Raw genomic sequence first — 15,350 nt, 5'->3', positions numbered from 1 at the left:
GCGGATAAGGAGGATCCGAACCTACGACCGTAAACTCTTAATCCCTCCGACACACTTTATAGTACACGCTCGTGGATACGTAACGGTTTATCGTTGCACTATCCGTCATCACCCAGATGATTAATGATCCAAGACGGTTTAAGATTCTTTCTCACGAGGCCTCGAGGCCTGATCGATCTCTTCAGTTCAGTATGAAGCCGAAAACAAACTGCTTCCAGATCTGCCTTATATTAATACAGTATATATCCTTTACATAAACAATTCCCACATGTCCGAATGTGACACATACCCCATGATGTCATGAATGTGTTTAAAAAAACAAACAAACAAAAAAAAAACAGTCAAGTGATGAGAAGGGTTATTGTCACTGAGAGAGAAAAAAGTGTGTGTGTGTGTGTATATGTATGTGCGTGTGTGTGTCGAGTTTCCTGTCGTCAGTCAGAGTCTCATTACTGAAGTGTGCCTCACAAAAGGAAACCAGTGTGACATGCGACAGCAGCAGCAGAAAACAAAGGGGTCTTCAGAGAGGTGTTATTTCTCCCTAGCCAAGGTGAGAGAAAATGGCTGCCGGGGTGGAGCAGGATTCACTGAACTTAGGCATTTCCAGTAAGTATTTTCTGTTCGTTTTCTTCACTTAGTGCTCCGGATTCATTTCTTTTAACTGTGTCGAGTTGTTCTCTGTCAGAAGGTTTCCTTTGGCTTGTGGTTGCAGATTTGCACCCAGGTTGTAAAACAGTGCATGATAGTTATGGTGCTCTTCAGTAATCTAGCTCAAGTCTGTCAACTCACTTTAGCTTTTCACTTCAGTTTTTCAGCTGCGTTGAGTTCGTTCTCGAGTCCTTGTGCGATATTCAGGAGGCTTTCGGTTCTGTGGTCTGCTGTGTTTCACACCCTTGTGTGAAAGAAATATGAAGCTCTTCTTGGGCTGATGTTACAGAATTAACCTGAGCTCCATCTTCTTTGGTCTCTCTCTCTCTCTCTCTCTCTCTCTCTCTCTCTCTCTCTCTCTCTCTCTCTCTCTCTCTCTCTCTCTCTCTGTGTGTCTCTCTTTCTCTCTTTTTCTCTCTGTTTAAAAGATTGCTTTTCTCAGATGTCTGTGGGTACAGAGTCTGTCCAAGAAGGGTCCATTTCCGTCTACTTCCAGATAGGTCTGTTTAAAGAACGGGTCAAAGTGCCTAAAGGACGGCTAAGTTTCAAAAGCGTCAAGCAAGTAGCAGCAGAAATAATCGAGAAGAAGGTAGGAACGTGTCTCTCTTTTTTTCTTTTTCTTTTTTTTTTTTTTTTTTTTTTTTTAAATCATTAATGTTTTTGTCTGGTTTATTGTCACTGCATTCCAAATTTGGTGTTTATTTTATTCGAACATCCAAAATACTACAGCAGAGTTGAATTGTCTATTCTGATTGGTCAGGAGGTGTTTATTAACTACAGCAGCTCGGACTACAGTGCACAGGTTTAGGTTAATAATACGTTCCTGTTTCTATAGTAACCACTCGGATAAATGTCTGTTTGCTGTAAGGAACCGATTTTTATCCTTCATGGAAGTAGTTTCCAGTGTCGGCACTTTGTAACACTCAGTATGTTCAGACCAGAGAGGTTTGGCTTTGGTTCATTTATTTAGGTAAAAAGAAGTGCAGTTTATCGCTGCTGTAACATAAAAGGACACACAGAATAAGTAGAAAGTTATTATAAAGAGGCCATGCTTCGTTTTATATATCTATATCTATATATCTATATATATATATATCTATATATATATATATATATATATATATATATATATATATATATATATATTTCTCTGTAGGACACTCGTTTAAAGTCAGGTTTATGTTAGACAGCGACTCAGAAGAGGCATCGAAGTTGAGATGACTCGATGATCCGGTGACGTGACTGATGTTGATGGATTTAGAGAATGTAGAAATATACAGTGGTGTCTCTCAAAATGGGGCACTTTGTATTTAGGAGGTTGTGAGTCTGAATCCTGAAGACCAGAAGTGAGAGGGAGGGTGAGAGAGAGAAGTGTGTGTGTGTGTGTGTGTGTGTGTGTGTGTGTGTGTGTGTGTGTGTGTGTGTGTGTGTGTGTGTGTGTGTGTGTGTGAGAGAGAGAGAGAGAGAGAGAGAGAGAGAGAGGTGTGTGTGAGAGAGAGAGTCTAAGAGAGTGAGAGAAGTGTGTTAGCGGCGCTAGCGTGGTGTGCCCCGGCGGTTGTGTGTGTCGCAGCGCGACCCGCCGCGCGGGCGAGCGCGGGAGCGGGCAACGTGGCTGTGGCGGCGAACGTGAGCGTCGCGCGAGCGCGCAGTGTGGGTGTGCGAGCGCGCGGCCGGTGTGTGCGCAGCGCGCGCAGTGTGTGTGTGATGTGTGGTGTGTGTGGTGTGTGCGCGCGCGCGCGAGCGGCGCGCGCGCTGCGCGCGCGCGCGCCGCAGCCGCGCGCCGCGCCGGCGGCGCGTAGCGCGTCCGCGCGCGCGCGCGCCGTGTGTGCGCGCCGGAGCGCGCGTCTGTGAAAAGAGTGCGAGTCTCGCGATGAGCGAGTAAAGACGACAGACAGACGAACAGACAGACAGCAGACAGACAAGCGCACGACCAGACAGACGCTGCGCGCACGCGCGCGCGCGACGTTGGGGTCTGTGAGACTCATGTTTCGTTTTGTGTGTGTGTGAGTGAGTTTGTGTACTATATCCTACCCCAGCACGCTAGCATGCTCGTCATGAGAGGGCGCTGCGAGACGTGTTTGGGCCACTCGACTATCGTGCGAGTCCGAGCGACTGCGCACTTGTTGCTCGCGCGATTTGAGCGGGTGTGTCGTGCGAGCAGACGAGACTTTAGTTGTGTGAGAGAGAGAGCGAATGTGTGTGTGTGTGTGTGAGTGCGAGCGAGATACGAGACACGAGAGAGCAGATAGAGTAGAGAGACAGAGAGAGAGAGCATAGTAGAACCAACAGAGACGAGAGAAGGTGTGTGTTGTGTGTGTGTATATATACTATAAGCATAAGATAGTACTGTTTATTTCTTTATTTCGTTTTTTTTCTGCCATCTATTACTCCTTCTTCTGTGCTATATGTCTCATTTTTTTCTCTCTCTCCGTTTTTTTTTTTATTTATATTACATGCCTTCCTGTAGTTTTTTTTTTTCTCTCTCTCGTAGATGACTTTTTAATTTTTTTGTTTTTTTTTCTCCACTCTCTCTCTCTCCCTCTCCCTACTACTATCCCTCTCTCTATCCGATATGACTATCTCTACCTCTCTCCCTTTCTGCTCTTCTCCCTCCTCTACTCTCTCTCCCCTCTCTCTCTCTCCCTCTCTCTCTACTCTCCCTCTCCTCCTCTCTACCTTACTCGTCTCTCTCTCTCCCGCCAGTCTCCCATATCTCTCTGCATCTCCCCTCCCCGTCTCACTAACCCCCCCCCTCTTCCCCGTACTTAAACTCATACCAACATCACACCTACATCTACTAACCCCTCTCGATCTCTCCATCTACTATATCCAGATTTAATATTATATATATACAGACATACATAAGATATATTATATATTAGCATATATATATATACATAGATATCCTATATATGTATATATATAGATATACATCCCGAACATACAATATATATATACATATATATATAGATATATATTATACATTACATAGATATATAGTATATACCATACCTAGTATATACATATATATATATATATATATATATATATATACCTACATATACATACATATATATATATTATATCATAGGGCATACATATATATATCTAAGGGGTATATATAGATATATATATATATATACATACATACATAGATATATATATACATACATCCCTATGATCTATAATAGGGTATATATACTATATAGATACATACATACATATTATAATTATACTACCCAGCCACTGACAGAACAAACTGGCCTTTGATCAGTATAGAGAGAGAGTTACATTAACATGATGTCCTACACCATCACACACCTAATAATGATCTACCTAATGATCCTCATTTTATGTTCCTTTTAAACACTAACAAGAAAAGGAAATAAAAACAAATCCTACACATCCACACATCAGGTGCATTATTGTACACGTCATAAGATCAGACTTCATACACCAGGACCTACGGAGATTTGCCCTAAATATATACACAGCATGTAATAAATTCTGCAGTTCTGCAGAATGTCGCAATTAAATAGATGCGTGAGAAATAAGTCTGTGTCTAAAAGCCAGCGTTTAAATACTTATTCATTTAAATCCGGAACTGGTGTCAGAGCAGCTGTGAGAGAACAGTAACCAGCTCCCTTACCTTTGAACAGTAAATGTCAAGAAATGAACAGCGCTGTGGTGTTAACAGTTCAACACGCTGATGCTACATCCTGCAAGATGCCTACAGTACGTGACGGTCGACAGCGCGGTACAACGGCATGGCTTCGACTAGCGAGAGAGCTGAATTCATGTGCTTCCTGAACCTTGTTAATTATAGTGGTGTATTAGATGGTCTGGACAGGGAAGAGATCTTATTGCTGTGTGTGTGTGTGTGTGTGTGTGTGTGTGTGTGTGTGTGTGTGTGTGTGTGTGTGTCAGAGTCACAAGCGCTGTATCTGACCTGTGAGTCTGCTGCTGTCAGCATTACTGCTGTGTGGTTTTGAGCATGTGTGGTTCATTTTCCAACCACAGCCACGTCAAAACGTCACACAGTCACACATACACAACACACCGGGCGGTGTGTGTCCTCTGTACAAGCTCCTGCAGCCACATGTACACACACACTAACACTCGTACACATGTATGCACCCCTACGGCATATACTGTATACAGGAAGATTCTTAATGTAAACACACACACACACACACACACACACACACACACACACACACACACACACACACACACACAGTATGATAATATTAACAGATTCTCAGGTGTCCTGGTATATTACACATGCAGTAATATATTAGGTTTGCGCGCACAGTCGCTTGTGATGAACTGCTTCTGATGCCGTGGTGATCTCAGACGAGTGTGTGGGATGAAAATCAAAGCAGCATCAGTAAATAGTTTTTATTGCTCTTTGGTGCACTGGATTTAGATGGGACTCGTGTCTCTGTGACGCGCCGCTGGTCTCTGTCGCGTAGTTTATTTTCACTTGCACATTTTTTTTTTTTTTTTGCTGTAATAGAATTTTTACAGTCACCGTAATCGTAGTCTAAGCTAGATTTATTATCATTTGATCCAAGGCCTAAAATTAATTAAAAAAATAAAATCATTTTATTCATGTATTGATTAAAACGTATCCATGTTCTAAATATTGCATGTCTAATGATTTTTTCCCCTTTTTTAAAAAAAAAATACAATTAAAATGAAACACATAAGAAATACCACGATAACAAGATAAAACACTAGAAATAAATAGAAATAATCTCCAAAAAAGATTCAAAACAAAACAAAAAGTCTTTATTTAATATTGACCAAAATTGTTCCGTGTACATTTTTATATTCTGTTATATAAAAAATTATATATTTATTAATATATATTATATTTTATATTGGGAGTTGGAAAAAAATCATTGTGTAATTATTAATAATAATATTAACAAAATTTTTAAGTTTATTAAATAAATCAGTCTCCTATATCATTATGGAGAAATTGTGTCTCACGCTTATTACAGCGATGCTTCATGTTATTTGAAGGCATCTCTCTTAAGATTCTGTCTCAGCATCACAATGGCTTTGAGGTCTGGACTTTGGTCATTTCAACATCATCGACATTTATTTTTTCTTTAGTTATTCTGATCTCTATTTGCTGATGAGTTGGAGGTCGTTGACCCAGTTTCCCGCCGCCTTAGACTGCTCGATAGATGGTCTCATATTTTCTGAAGAATCATGTGGTATAAAGTGAAGCTCATAGTTTTTTCAGTGACTTGAAGTCTCCCAGATCCTCTGACAAGATCATCACCCCTCCACCATCATGCCTGTGGTAGCCTAGTGGTTAAAGTGTTGAGCTACTAATCGGAAAGGTTGTGAGTTCAATTCCAGCAAGTTGGGGTAAATTCCACCAACCTGCCACTGTTGGGCCCCTGAACAAGGCCCTTAACCCTCAGTAAAAATGAGATGAGATAATGTAAGTCATGCTGGATATAAAGGCGTCTGCTAAATGCTATAAATGGGGTAAGAAAAAAAAAGGTTGGTATCAGGAGTTTTGGTGATCTCCTGTGTTCAGTTTTCTCCAGACATGGAACAATGCACGATGACCAAACGTCTCTTGCTTGGTTTAATCACTCTAGAGGTCTAGAACGTTTGTGGTTCACAACTTTTATGGTTTTAGTTTGTTCACAAAAGCCTTCAGTAGTTCATTCATTCATTTTCTACCGCTTACCTCGGGTCACAGGGAGCCTGTGCCTGAAGTTATTGAGTCTAATTCTGATATATAATTTATATTTATTTTATAGAACTTTGAACATGAAACAGTTTGATCTTGATGTCTATTCTTGAGAAGATTAGAAACGGTTGTAAAACGGTAAATTTAAGATAGTTTAGAGAGATGGCCTTGTAACCCTTTACAGATTAATGTGCAGCATTTATCGCCTCTCTGGTTTCATGGCTGACGTTACACCCGAATGCTCCCAAATACTAAAGGTTCTTCTGCTATAGAAGAACTGACAATTTTTCTTGATTTTTTTATGATTCTTTTTATGGGCATTTTATTACTAACACCAAACTGCTTATTGATTGATACTTTTGGAAGTGAAGAGTGCACTTATTATATTTTCTGCTTGCTTTCTGAACGTTTGTTTACTTCTTTTGGGAAAAGAAATGGCTACGTATTGTACATATCATCAGACGTTATTTAATTGTTTATGGAAGTTGATGTCCATCCAAGGCCATCCTTAAAAAGATTCTTGTTTATCCTAACCCGACCGACCCTGTCAATTTAGGACCGACTTGCCGGCTGTAAATTTGCGTTAAACCGACCGATTTTTTACTCTTCAAACAACTAATACAAAAGCAATAAAATAATAATTATATTTTAGTAAGCATTGTAAATATATAAATTGCCTAGACCTACATACAAACGAAGGCTACGTTCTTTCTTTTAAATAAGAACCCGTGACGTCGTCTATGTTTACACTACTGGTTACCAGATGTCACACTATGGCCTGTGCGTTCACTTCGTCTCATTCTCTCTCATTCACTGTCAGAGTCAACGGTTCACGCTCGGTAATGATGGCTGCGGCTGCAGTAAACAAAATGTTCGCGGTCACCGTTCAACATCATATGGGTTCGGGCGCCATAATACATCTAAATAAATTCATTAAAACAGCTCGACTCCGCTTTAACTTGGCACGAAGTTCTGGAAAAACTGTGCCCAGATCTTTTCCCATCCCTTCTCCCGTCTAGTCTAACGGTGACCGTGTCGACTGACTTGAAGGAAACCACTAATGAATGCACCTGAAATTCATGCAATAAACATGTTTTTGACAAAGATTTCAATTTGGTTGTGGTCTATAAAGCCTGCATCAAAACAAGGTGTGCGATGATGCGCCCGAAGGCACGGGTTTAAGACCCAGTCAGTGACGTCACGATATGCTAATTTGTTTAAAGTCATACCTACGTAATCACCATCATCAAATTGTACTTTTCAAAATATAGACCTACCTACCGACATTTTTTTTTTTTTTTTACTGTTACTGCAAACCAAAATATTTTGAAGGATGGCCCAATTGTGTGGCAGCAACAGTGTTTGGGATAATGTAGTGATTTTGAGGTGACTTACGTTTTCTGTTTTCCTCAAAACTGCCTTAAATTGACTTTTCTTGCCTGTGGACTGTATGTTTCAAAGGGGTGAATCACTTGCAACCACAGTCTATGAATTCTGCCTTTTTACGCTTCCTCGACCTCGTTCGACTTCATTATTGGTCTCGGGTACACATTGTTTTGTTTTTCCTTTAAATCCCCATTACAGTTATTATTTTGCTTTGTATCTGTCTCTGAAGTCTTCTACCAATTCTCAATTCAATTCAATTCAAGTTTATTTGTATAGCGCTTTTTACAATAGACATTGTCTCAAAGCAGCTTTACAGAGCATAAACATAGAGCAGAAGGTAGACATAATTAATAATAAAGGAAATAACGAATAATAAAAGAAATAAGAATTAACAGAATAAAAAATTCTAGATTATTATTAGATATATATATATAGTTCACAATGTGTATGTATTTATTCCCCTATGAGCAAGTCTGAGGTGACTCAGGCAGCAGTGGCAAGGAATAACAACCTTAAATTGGTAAAGGAAGAAACCTTGAGAGGAACCGGACTCAAGGGGAACCCATCCTCATATGGGTGATAAGGATTGTAACGTGTTAGAAGACTAGTTAGATACATTGGAGCTAAACCATTAAGAGCCTTGTACGTGAGTAGCAGCAGTTTGTAGTCAATTCTAAACTTAACAGGTAGCCAGTGTAGAGATGATAAAATTGGGGTTATATGGTCATACTCTCTTGTCCTAGTGAGAACTCTGGCAGCTGCATTTTGGACTAACTGTAACCTATTTATTAAAGATGCAGAACAACCACCTAGTAATGCATTACAATAGTCCAGTCTAGAGGTCATGAACGCATGAACTAGCTTCTCAGCATCAGAGACAGACAGGATGTTTCTCAGCTTAGCAATATTTCTAAGATGGAAGAAGGTTGTTTTTGTAGTATAAGCGATATGATTTTTAAAAGACAAGTTGCTGTCTAATATAACACCGAGGTCTTTCACTGTCAAGCTACTAGTAACAGTAGCAATTCTAGTTCATTTTATTTCCCAAAACATTGGACTATATTTGGACATCTGACCATCACGTGACCTTTTCGGCAAACTTTAGCCACAACACTGGGAGCACCCAGTTGCCTAGAGTGAAGATTTCCCTTCGCACAAAGCAAGCTCCATGAGGACTTGGTGTGTTCAGGTTGGACTGGAAGTTCTGAACACCTTTGGGATGAAATTCAATGAAATTCTATTTATTTGTATAGTGCTTTTAACAATTGAGGTTGTCCCAAAGCAGCATGTTCTAGAAACAGAATAAAACATGTAAAGTTTTCATCTATCTCTAACTTTTATCCCTAATGATTAAGCCTGAGGTGAAGGTGGAAAGGAAAAACTCCTTGAGAAAGAAACCTTGAGAGGAACTAGAAGGGAACCTCATCCTCATTTGGGTGACACCGGACAGGAAATAATGTCAATGTAAAAATTGCTTTCTACAACAGTTTGTAGTCGAGTGGAATTGTGCAACCAAGTGCTCCTGAGGAACTACTAGGTCAGCGTCATATCTGAGTTCATAACAGACTTAACTCTAATTCCTTCCTGACCAAGTCTTCAAATGTTCACAGATGAAAACCGAGCACAAAGCTCTCAGAGTTGCTCTATCCACAGTAATCCCATGGGTCATTGGGCTGTCCATGATCTATCCCAGAGTGCCTCACCAAGTGACGAGACTCCACTAGGGGTAGGGTGTCATGTAGATGTATCAGTCAGGTCCAGAAAGCAGAAGCAATCAGACTAGGAACTTGTAAGCGGCAGCCCAGCCCTCTTACCCATCTGATCTCACTAAAAGCTTGATGACCACAAATCCCCACAGCCGTGCTCTGACCCCAACCTCCAAAATTCAGGATATGTGAAGAAAGAATTTCACTGTGCTGTAACGTCGATGTGATTAAACGTCCCGCTGTTAAAATGGAGTCGCGGGTTCTAATGCACACCTCATGTCCGGTTTCAAACCGATACACTAAACACACCTATTGTGCATCTATACGCATGTTCATTAAGCACATGACATCGTGTTTTGGCTTACATTCTGAGAAGCGGATATACTTAGCATCTGAAATCTTTTGTACGCTTTTCTGCTTATAAGCTCCAGGATGTCGAAAGCTACTCGTAGTCGGTCGGAGGGGGTTCTAGACCACATTTACTATGATCACAGCTTCGGTTGTGTGTGATCAGGAAACCTGAGCAAAGAGTAATATTACCTTCACTTCAAGTCACTTCACAGACCAGCAGATGCATGGATTGTATGTTTTCTGTGACAGAGCCTTGAGCTACAGAGCCGATTGGCAATGTTTTGTATGCTTAAACATTTTTGAATTTAAGGTAACATCTTTGAAACCTTGTTGTTGTTTTTTTTTGTTTTTATTTAAAATTTGAACCCAGCCACTTCCTTCAGTGTTTCCGTCAAAGCCACACCCCCCTAAACCCCTAAACAAGGCTAGAAAAGTAACGGAATCAGAAGCCTCTTAGTCCTGATTGGTTGCAAGTCGGTGGTTTTCAGCTCTGATTTCTAGCTTTGGACGCACCACAGGCACTGGGATTTTTTTTTTTCTCTCTGATTTATATATTTGTAGAGAATTTACATTTACAGCATTTAGCAGATGCCCTCATCTGGGGCAACTTACATTCTTATCTGAGCAATTGAAGGTTTAGGGCCTTGCTCAGGGGCCCAGCAGGTGCAGCTTGGTGGACCTGGGATTCAAACTTACAACCTTTCTGGTATTAGTTTAACAGCTTATACACTAGGCTTATTACCCCTACCCCTAACACCCTCACCCCCCACCCCCGTCTACCACCCCCCGATAATGGAATGTGATTCGAATCGTAGCTAAAATGTAAATAACTGAACACACATTTTCTTGGAATGTACTTCAAATCATTTACCACACAGCATGGCTAATGTGAGAAGTCTCACACACACACACACACACACACACACACACACACACACACACACACACACACACACACACACACACACACCTCGTTGTGTCTTCTCTAACGTCGCCAAACACACAGCGTTAACAGTCACTTTGTTTATTTTTATCATACTTTTGTCTTATTCCGGGAGACTTGAGTCAGAGTAGGATGTTTACCCTCCTCCATGATCTAACACTCTCTCTCTCTCTCTTGTCGTTTTCTTTCTCCCTTTCACATGCACATTTTGAGTCATTTCCTCCTAGTTTAAATTGCAAAAAAAAAAAAGCTCTGACATTTAAAGGCCTGTTACTTTCCGTGGCTCTGCGCGATCACCTCAGGCAGACTCACACCCGAACATCTGACCTGCTTTCACATAAACCTCCTGTTCTAGAAGACTGGATTGCACAAGAGCTCAAAGCCTAACACTTATCTCTGCCATCTGATTTCATTCTTCTGAGCGTTTGGGTCTGTGTGTGGTTGTGTGTGTATGCGTCTGGCTCGGCTGCCTTATTTACACTGAGATCTGAGATGAGATACGGTGCCTGGTCGTGTGAGAAAGCACCATGTCGGGGGGTATAGACCGAGCACAGAGAGATTCACTTTATAGTGTGTGTTGTCGCGGCGTTTACGGATCGGATGCGTAGGTTTTCGATCATCTGTCTCTCTTTCTCTTGTCTGACAATACAGGAAAGCTTTACTCCACAGCAGCTTTGTTGCTAACTTTCTTTCCCCTGTTCTTGACTTCAGTGTAAACACAACAAAGAGCTTTTATGACAGCACTTTGCTAACAATGGTCTTATTAATTAAAGAACACAGCGTATACTGTTATCCGCTTATACTTCTGTTTGTGGCACGTCTGCAAAACAGTTTAGTTCCTGTCATCACTTCTGTTATAGCAACTACAAACTGTTGCTCTCTCACCATCCTTTCTCTCTCTCTCTCTCTCTCTCTCTCTCTCTCTCTCTCTGTTTCTCTTTTTCTTTTTGTCAAAATTAAAAAAAAAAAAAAAAACTTGGCCTGTTATGTTACTGAGAAACCGGAAAGCTCAACCTCCTCCGTCGTGAAGAAAGAAACTTTACCTTTAACTCTGATTCAAGTGCCGACACTGGAGACTTCTTCAGTAAACGTTAAAGAAACATCTTCTACTGGAAATTCTTTTTTCATTAAGTATCCACCACACGAGTCCTTGTTCCTTGACCTCGGCAGTGACGTGATATAATATTAGAACCAGAATTAAGGTATAAGGTGTATTATGGTCCACTCTTCTACCTAGTGTTTATTGTCTCACTATATTTAATCTCCTGTTATACATAATGTCTGTTTAAATGAACCCCCTGCTTCCCTTTGCTTGTAAAGGCCCCTGACTGGAGTGTAATAGGTCTCGGTGAGAAGCTGCTGCTTTTCCGACATGATCCCACGTCGGAGCAGATCCTCCACAGACTCTCAGAGCAACACTACCTGCACGACGGAGACCTGGTGGAAGTGGTACTTGCTGGTTAGCATTCACACACACACACACACACACACACACACACACACACACACACACACACACACACACACACACACACACACACACACATTCACACACACATTCACACACACACACACACACATTCACACACACACACACACACACACACACACACACACACACACACACACATTCACACACACACACACACACATTCACACACACATTCACACACACATTCACACACACACACACACACACACACACACACACACACACACACACACACACACACACACACACACACACACACACACACACACACACACACACACACACACACACACACACACACACACACACACACACACATACACACCTTGAATCTTACACTGCATAAAATTTTATATTTCACCTGCGTCTTTTTGATCCTTTCAGCTTCTGCAACGCTGACTGAGGTAAAGTTCCGCCCACATTCTTTGGCGGTCCAGTCTTATCGCACACCTACCTTTTGCCATCACTGCGGGGAGATGCTTTGGGGGCTGGTCCGACAAGGCTTAAAGTGTGAAGGTAACACATGCTGACACATCTAACACAAATACATACACACACTTTCCTTTACGAAAATAGCTGCCAGTTTGTGGTTTTCTTCTATAAAGAAGTCAATAATACTGAATTATAAAACTTGAAGGAAGTTGTTGTTGTTGTTGTTGTTGTTGAGTCTGTTATCCATTTAAAATTTCTTTCTTTCTCTCTTTTGTGTTCAAAATGGAATTATGAATAAAATCAATGCTAATGTTGACTATATTCACTTGGTACTTTCCTAAATTGAACCTGGCCAAAAGCATCAGGGGTTAGCTAACAGACCTGAGCATCACCCCCACAGACCTGAGCATCACCCCCACAGACCTGAGCATCACCCCCTCAGACCTGAGCATCACCCCCACAGACCTGAGCATCACCCCCACAGACCTGAGCATCACCCCCACAGACCTGAGCATCACCCCCATAGACCTGAGCATCACCCCCACAGACCTGAGCATCACCCCCACAGACCTGAGCATCACCCCCACAGACCTGAGCATCACCCCCACAGACCTGAGCATCACCCCAACAGACCTGAGCATCACCCCCACAGACCTGAGCATCACCCCCACAGACCTGAGCATCACCCCCACAGACCTGAGCATCACCCCCACAGACCTGAGCATCACCCCCACAGACCTGAGCATCACCCCCTCAGACCTGAGCATCACCCCCACAGACCTGAGCATCACCCCCACAGACCTGAGCATCACCCCCAGAGACCTGAGCATCACCCCCACAGACCTGAGCATCACCCCCACAGACCTGAGCATCACCCCCACAGACCTGAGCATCACCCCCACAGACCTGAGCATCACCCCCACAGACCTGAGCATCACCCCAACCGACCTGAGCATCACCCCAAGAGACCTGAGCATCACCCCAACAGACCTGAGCATCACCCCCACAGACCTGAGCATCACCCCCACAGACCTGAGCATCACCCCCACAGACCTGAGCATCACCCCCACAGACCTGAGCATCACCCCCACAGACCTGAGCATCACCCCCACAGACCTGAGCATCACCCCCAGAGACCTGAGCATCACCCCCACAGACCTGAGCATCACCCCCACAGACCTGAGCATCACCCCCACAGACCTGAGCATCACCCCCACAGACCTGAGCATCACCCCAACCGACCTGAGCATCACCCCAAGAGACCTGAGCATCACCCCAACAGACCTGAGCATCACCCCCACAGACCTGAGCATCACCCCAACAGACCTGAGCATCACCCCCACAGACCTGAGCATCACCCCCACAGACCTGAGCATCACCCCCACAGACCTGAGCATCACCCTAAGAGACCTGAGCATCACCCCCACAGACCTGAGCATCACCCCCACAGACCTGAGCATCACCCCAACAGACCTGAGCATCACCCCCACAGACCTGAGCATCACCCCCACAGACCTGAGCATCACCCCCACAGACCTGAGCATCACCCCCACAGACCTGAGCATCACCCCCACAGACCTGAGCATCACCCCCAACAGACCTGAGCATCACCCCCAACAGACCTGAGCATCACCCCCAACAGACCTGAACATCACCCCCAACAGACCTGAGCATCACCCCCAACAGACCTGAACATCACCCCCACAGACCTGAGCATCACCCCAACAGACCTGAGCATCACCCCCACAGACCTGAGCATCATGTTCCACTGGAACTAAGAAGGTGAAACAGTGTTCCAGCATGATGACGCTCCTGTGCACAAAGCGAGCTCCATGAAGACATGGTGTGTTCAGGTTGGAGTGGAAGAACTCGAGTGTCCTGCACTGTGACTCAACCCCACTGAACACAGAATGAACCCCAGACCTCGGTGTCTGATCTCGCTAACGCTCTTGTAGCTGAATGATCACGAATCCACACAGTCACGCACCAACATCAATAGCACTAACAACCCTGTTTGAAGGCAATCCAGAAAGAAAAGCACATTAACCTACAAAAGGGCTGAAATCGTATTTGAATTGTTTAGCTTACGTCTGTTTCACTGTGGAACATGAATGACCTTCACTGCATGAGGAAATCACACAGAGCTAGCAAGTTTTACTACTGTAGCTGTAAAAACTCTGTTCTCCCCCCCCTCTCCCCCCCTCTCTCCCTCCCTCTCTCTCTCTCTCTCTCTCTCTCTCTCTCTCTCTCTCTCTCTCTCTCTCTCTCTCTCTCTCTCTCTAGGTTGTGGTTTAGATTTCCATAAACGCTGTGCACTGAGGTTACCTAGCGACTGCTCACGTGTGTACCGACCATGTGGCCAAAGTCTCTCTCTCTTCCCTCCCTCGCGTCCTCGTGCCACTTCCCTCAGCAGCCACACCGGAGGCAGTCTGGAGGAGGTACCACCTCCTGTCTATTAAATGTGTAATTAAGTCTCTAAATCCTATAGGACAAATGACGGGAAAATACAGCGTCGTCCTCTATTTTGAATTTTTGTTAAATATAAGGAATTTCCGCACCAAGTCTCAGACTGGTTTGAGGAATAACACATGTAATGCTTATGCTGTTGTGTCTTTCCTCTGTGCTCCAGATCAGTCTCACCAAGCCGTCTCGCTCTCGGCCCCCGTCGTGGGC

At 43.2% G+C, this 15,350-nt stretch overlaps 1 protein-coding gene across 1 annotated transcript in view; it reads left to right on the top strand.

The window, feature by feature from the left end:
- Nucleotides 1–441: 441 nt before the first annotated feature.
- LOC113662984 (serine/threonine-protein kinase D3-like) overlaps nucleotides 442–15,350 on the top strand; it is a 22,400-nt gene continuing 7,491 nt past the window's right edge. Inside the window, exons 1-6 of the mRNA XM_027178192.2 lie at nucleotides 442–606; nucleotides 1,077–1,237; nucleotides 12,074–12,212; nucleotides 12,630–12,761; nucleotides 14,961–15,115; nucleotides 15,307–15,350. The exon at nucleotides 15,307–15,350 is cut by the window's right edge and continues 158 nt beyond it. Of these exons, the coding sequence (XP_027033993.1) occupies nucleotides 561–606; nucleotides 1,077–1,237; nucleotides 12,074–12,212; nucleotides 12,630–12,761; nucleotides 14,961–15,115; nucleotides 15,307–15,350 (677 nt within the window). The 5' untranslated portion in view covers nucleotides 442–560. The remainder of the gene's footprint in view (nucleotides 607–1,076; nucleotides 1,238–12,073; nucleotides 12,213–12,629; nucleotides 12,762–14,960; nucleotides 15,116–15,306) is intronic.

The sequence above is a fragment of the Tachysurus fulvidraco genome, chromosome 1 (assembly GCF_022655615.1).
Source record: "Tachysurus fulvidraco isolate hzauxx_2018 chromosome 1, HZAU_PFXX_2.0, whole genome shotgun sequence".
Lineage (NCBI taxonomy): Eukaryota > Metazoa > Chordata > Actinopteri > Siluriformes > Bagridae > Tachysurus > Tachysurus fulvidraco.
Note: the sequence above shows the minus strand (reverse complement) of the source record. Positions and strands in the feature narration are given on the sequence as shown.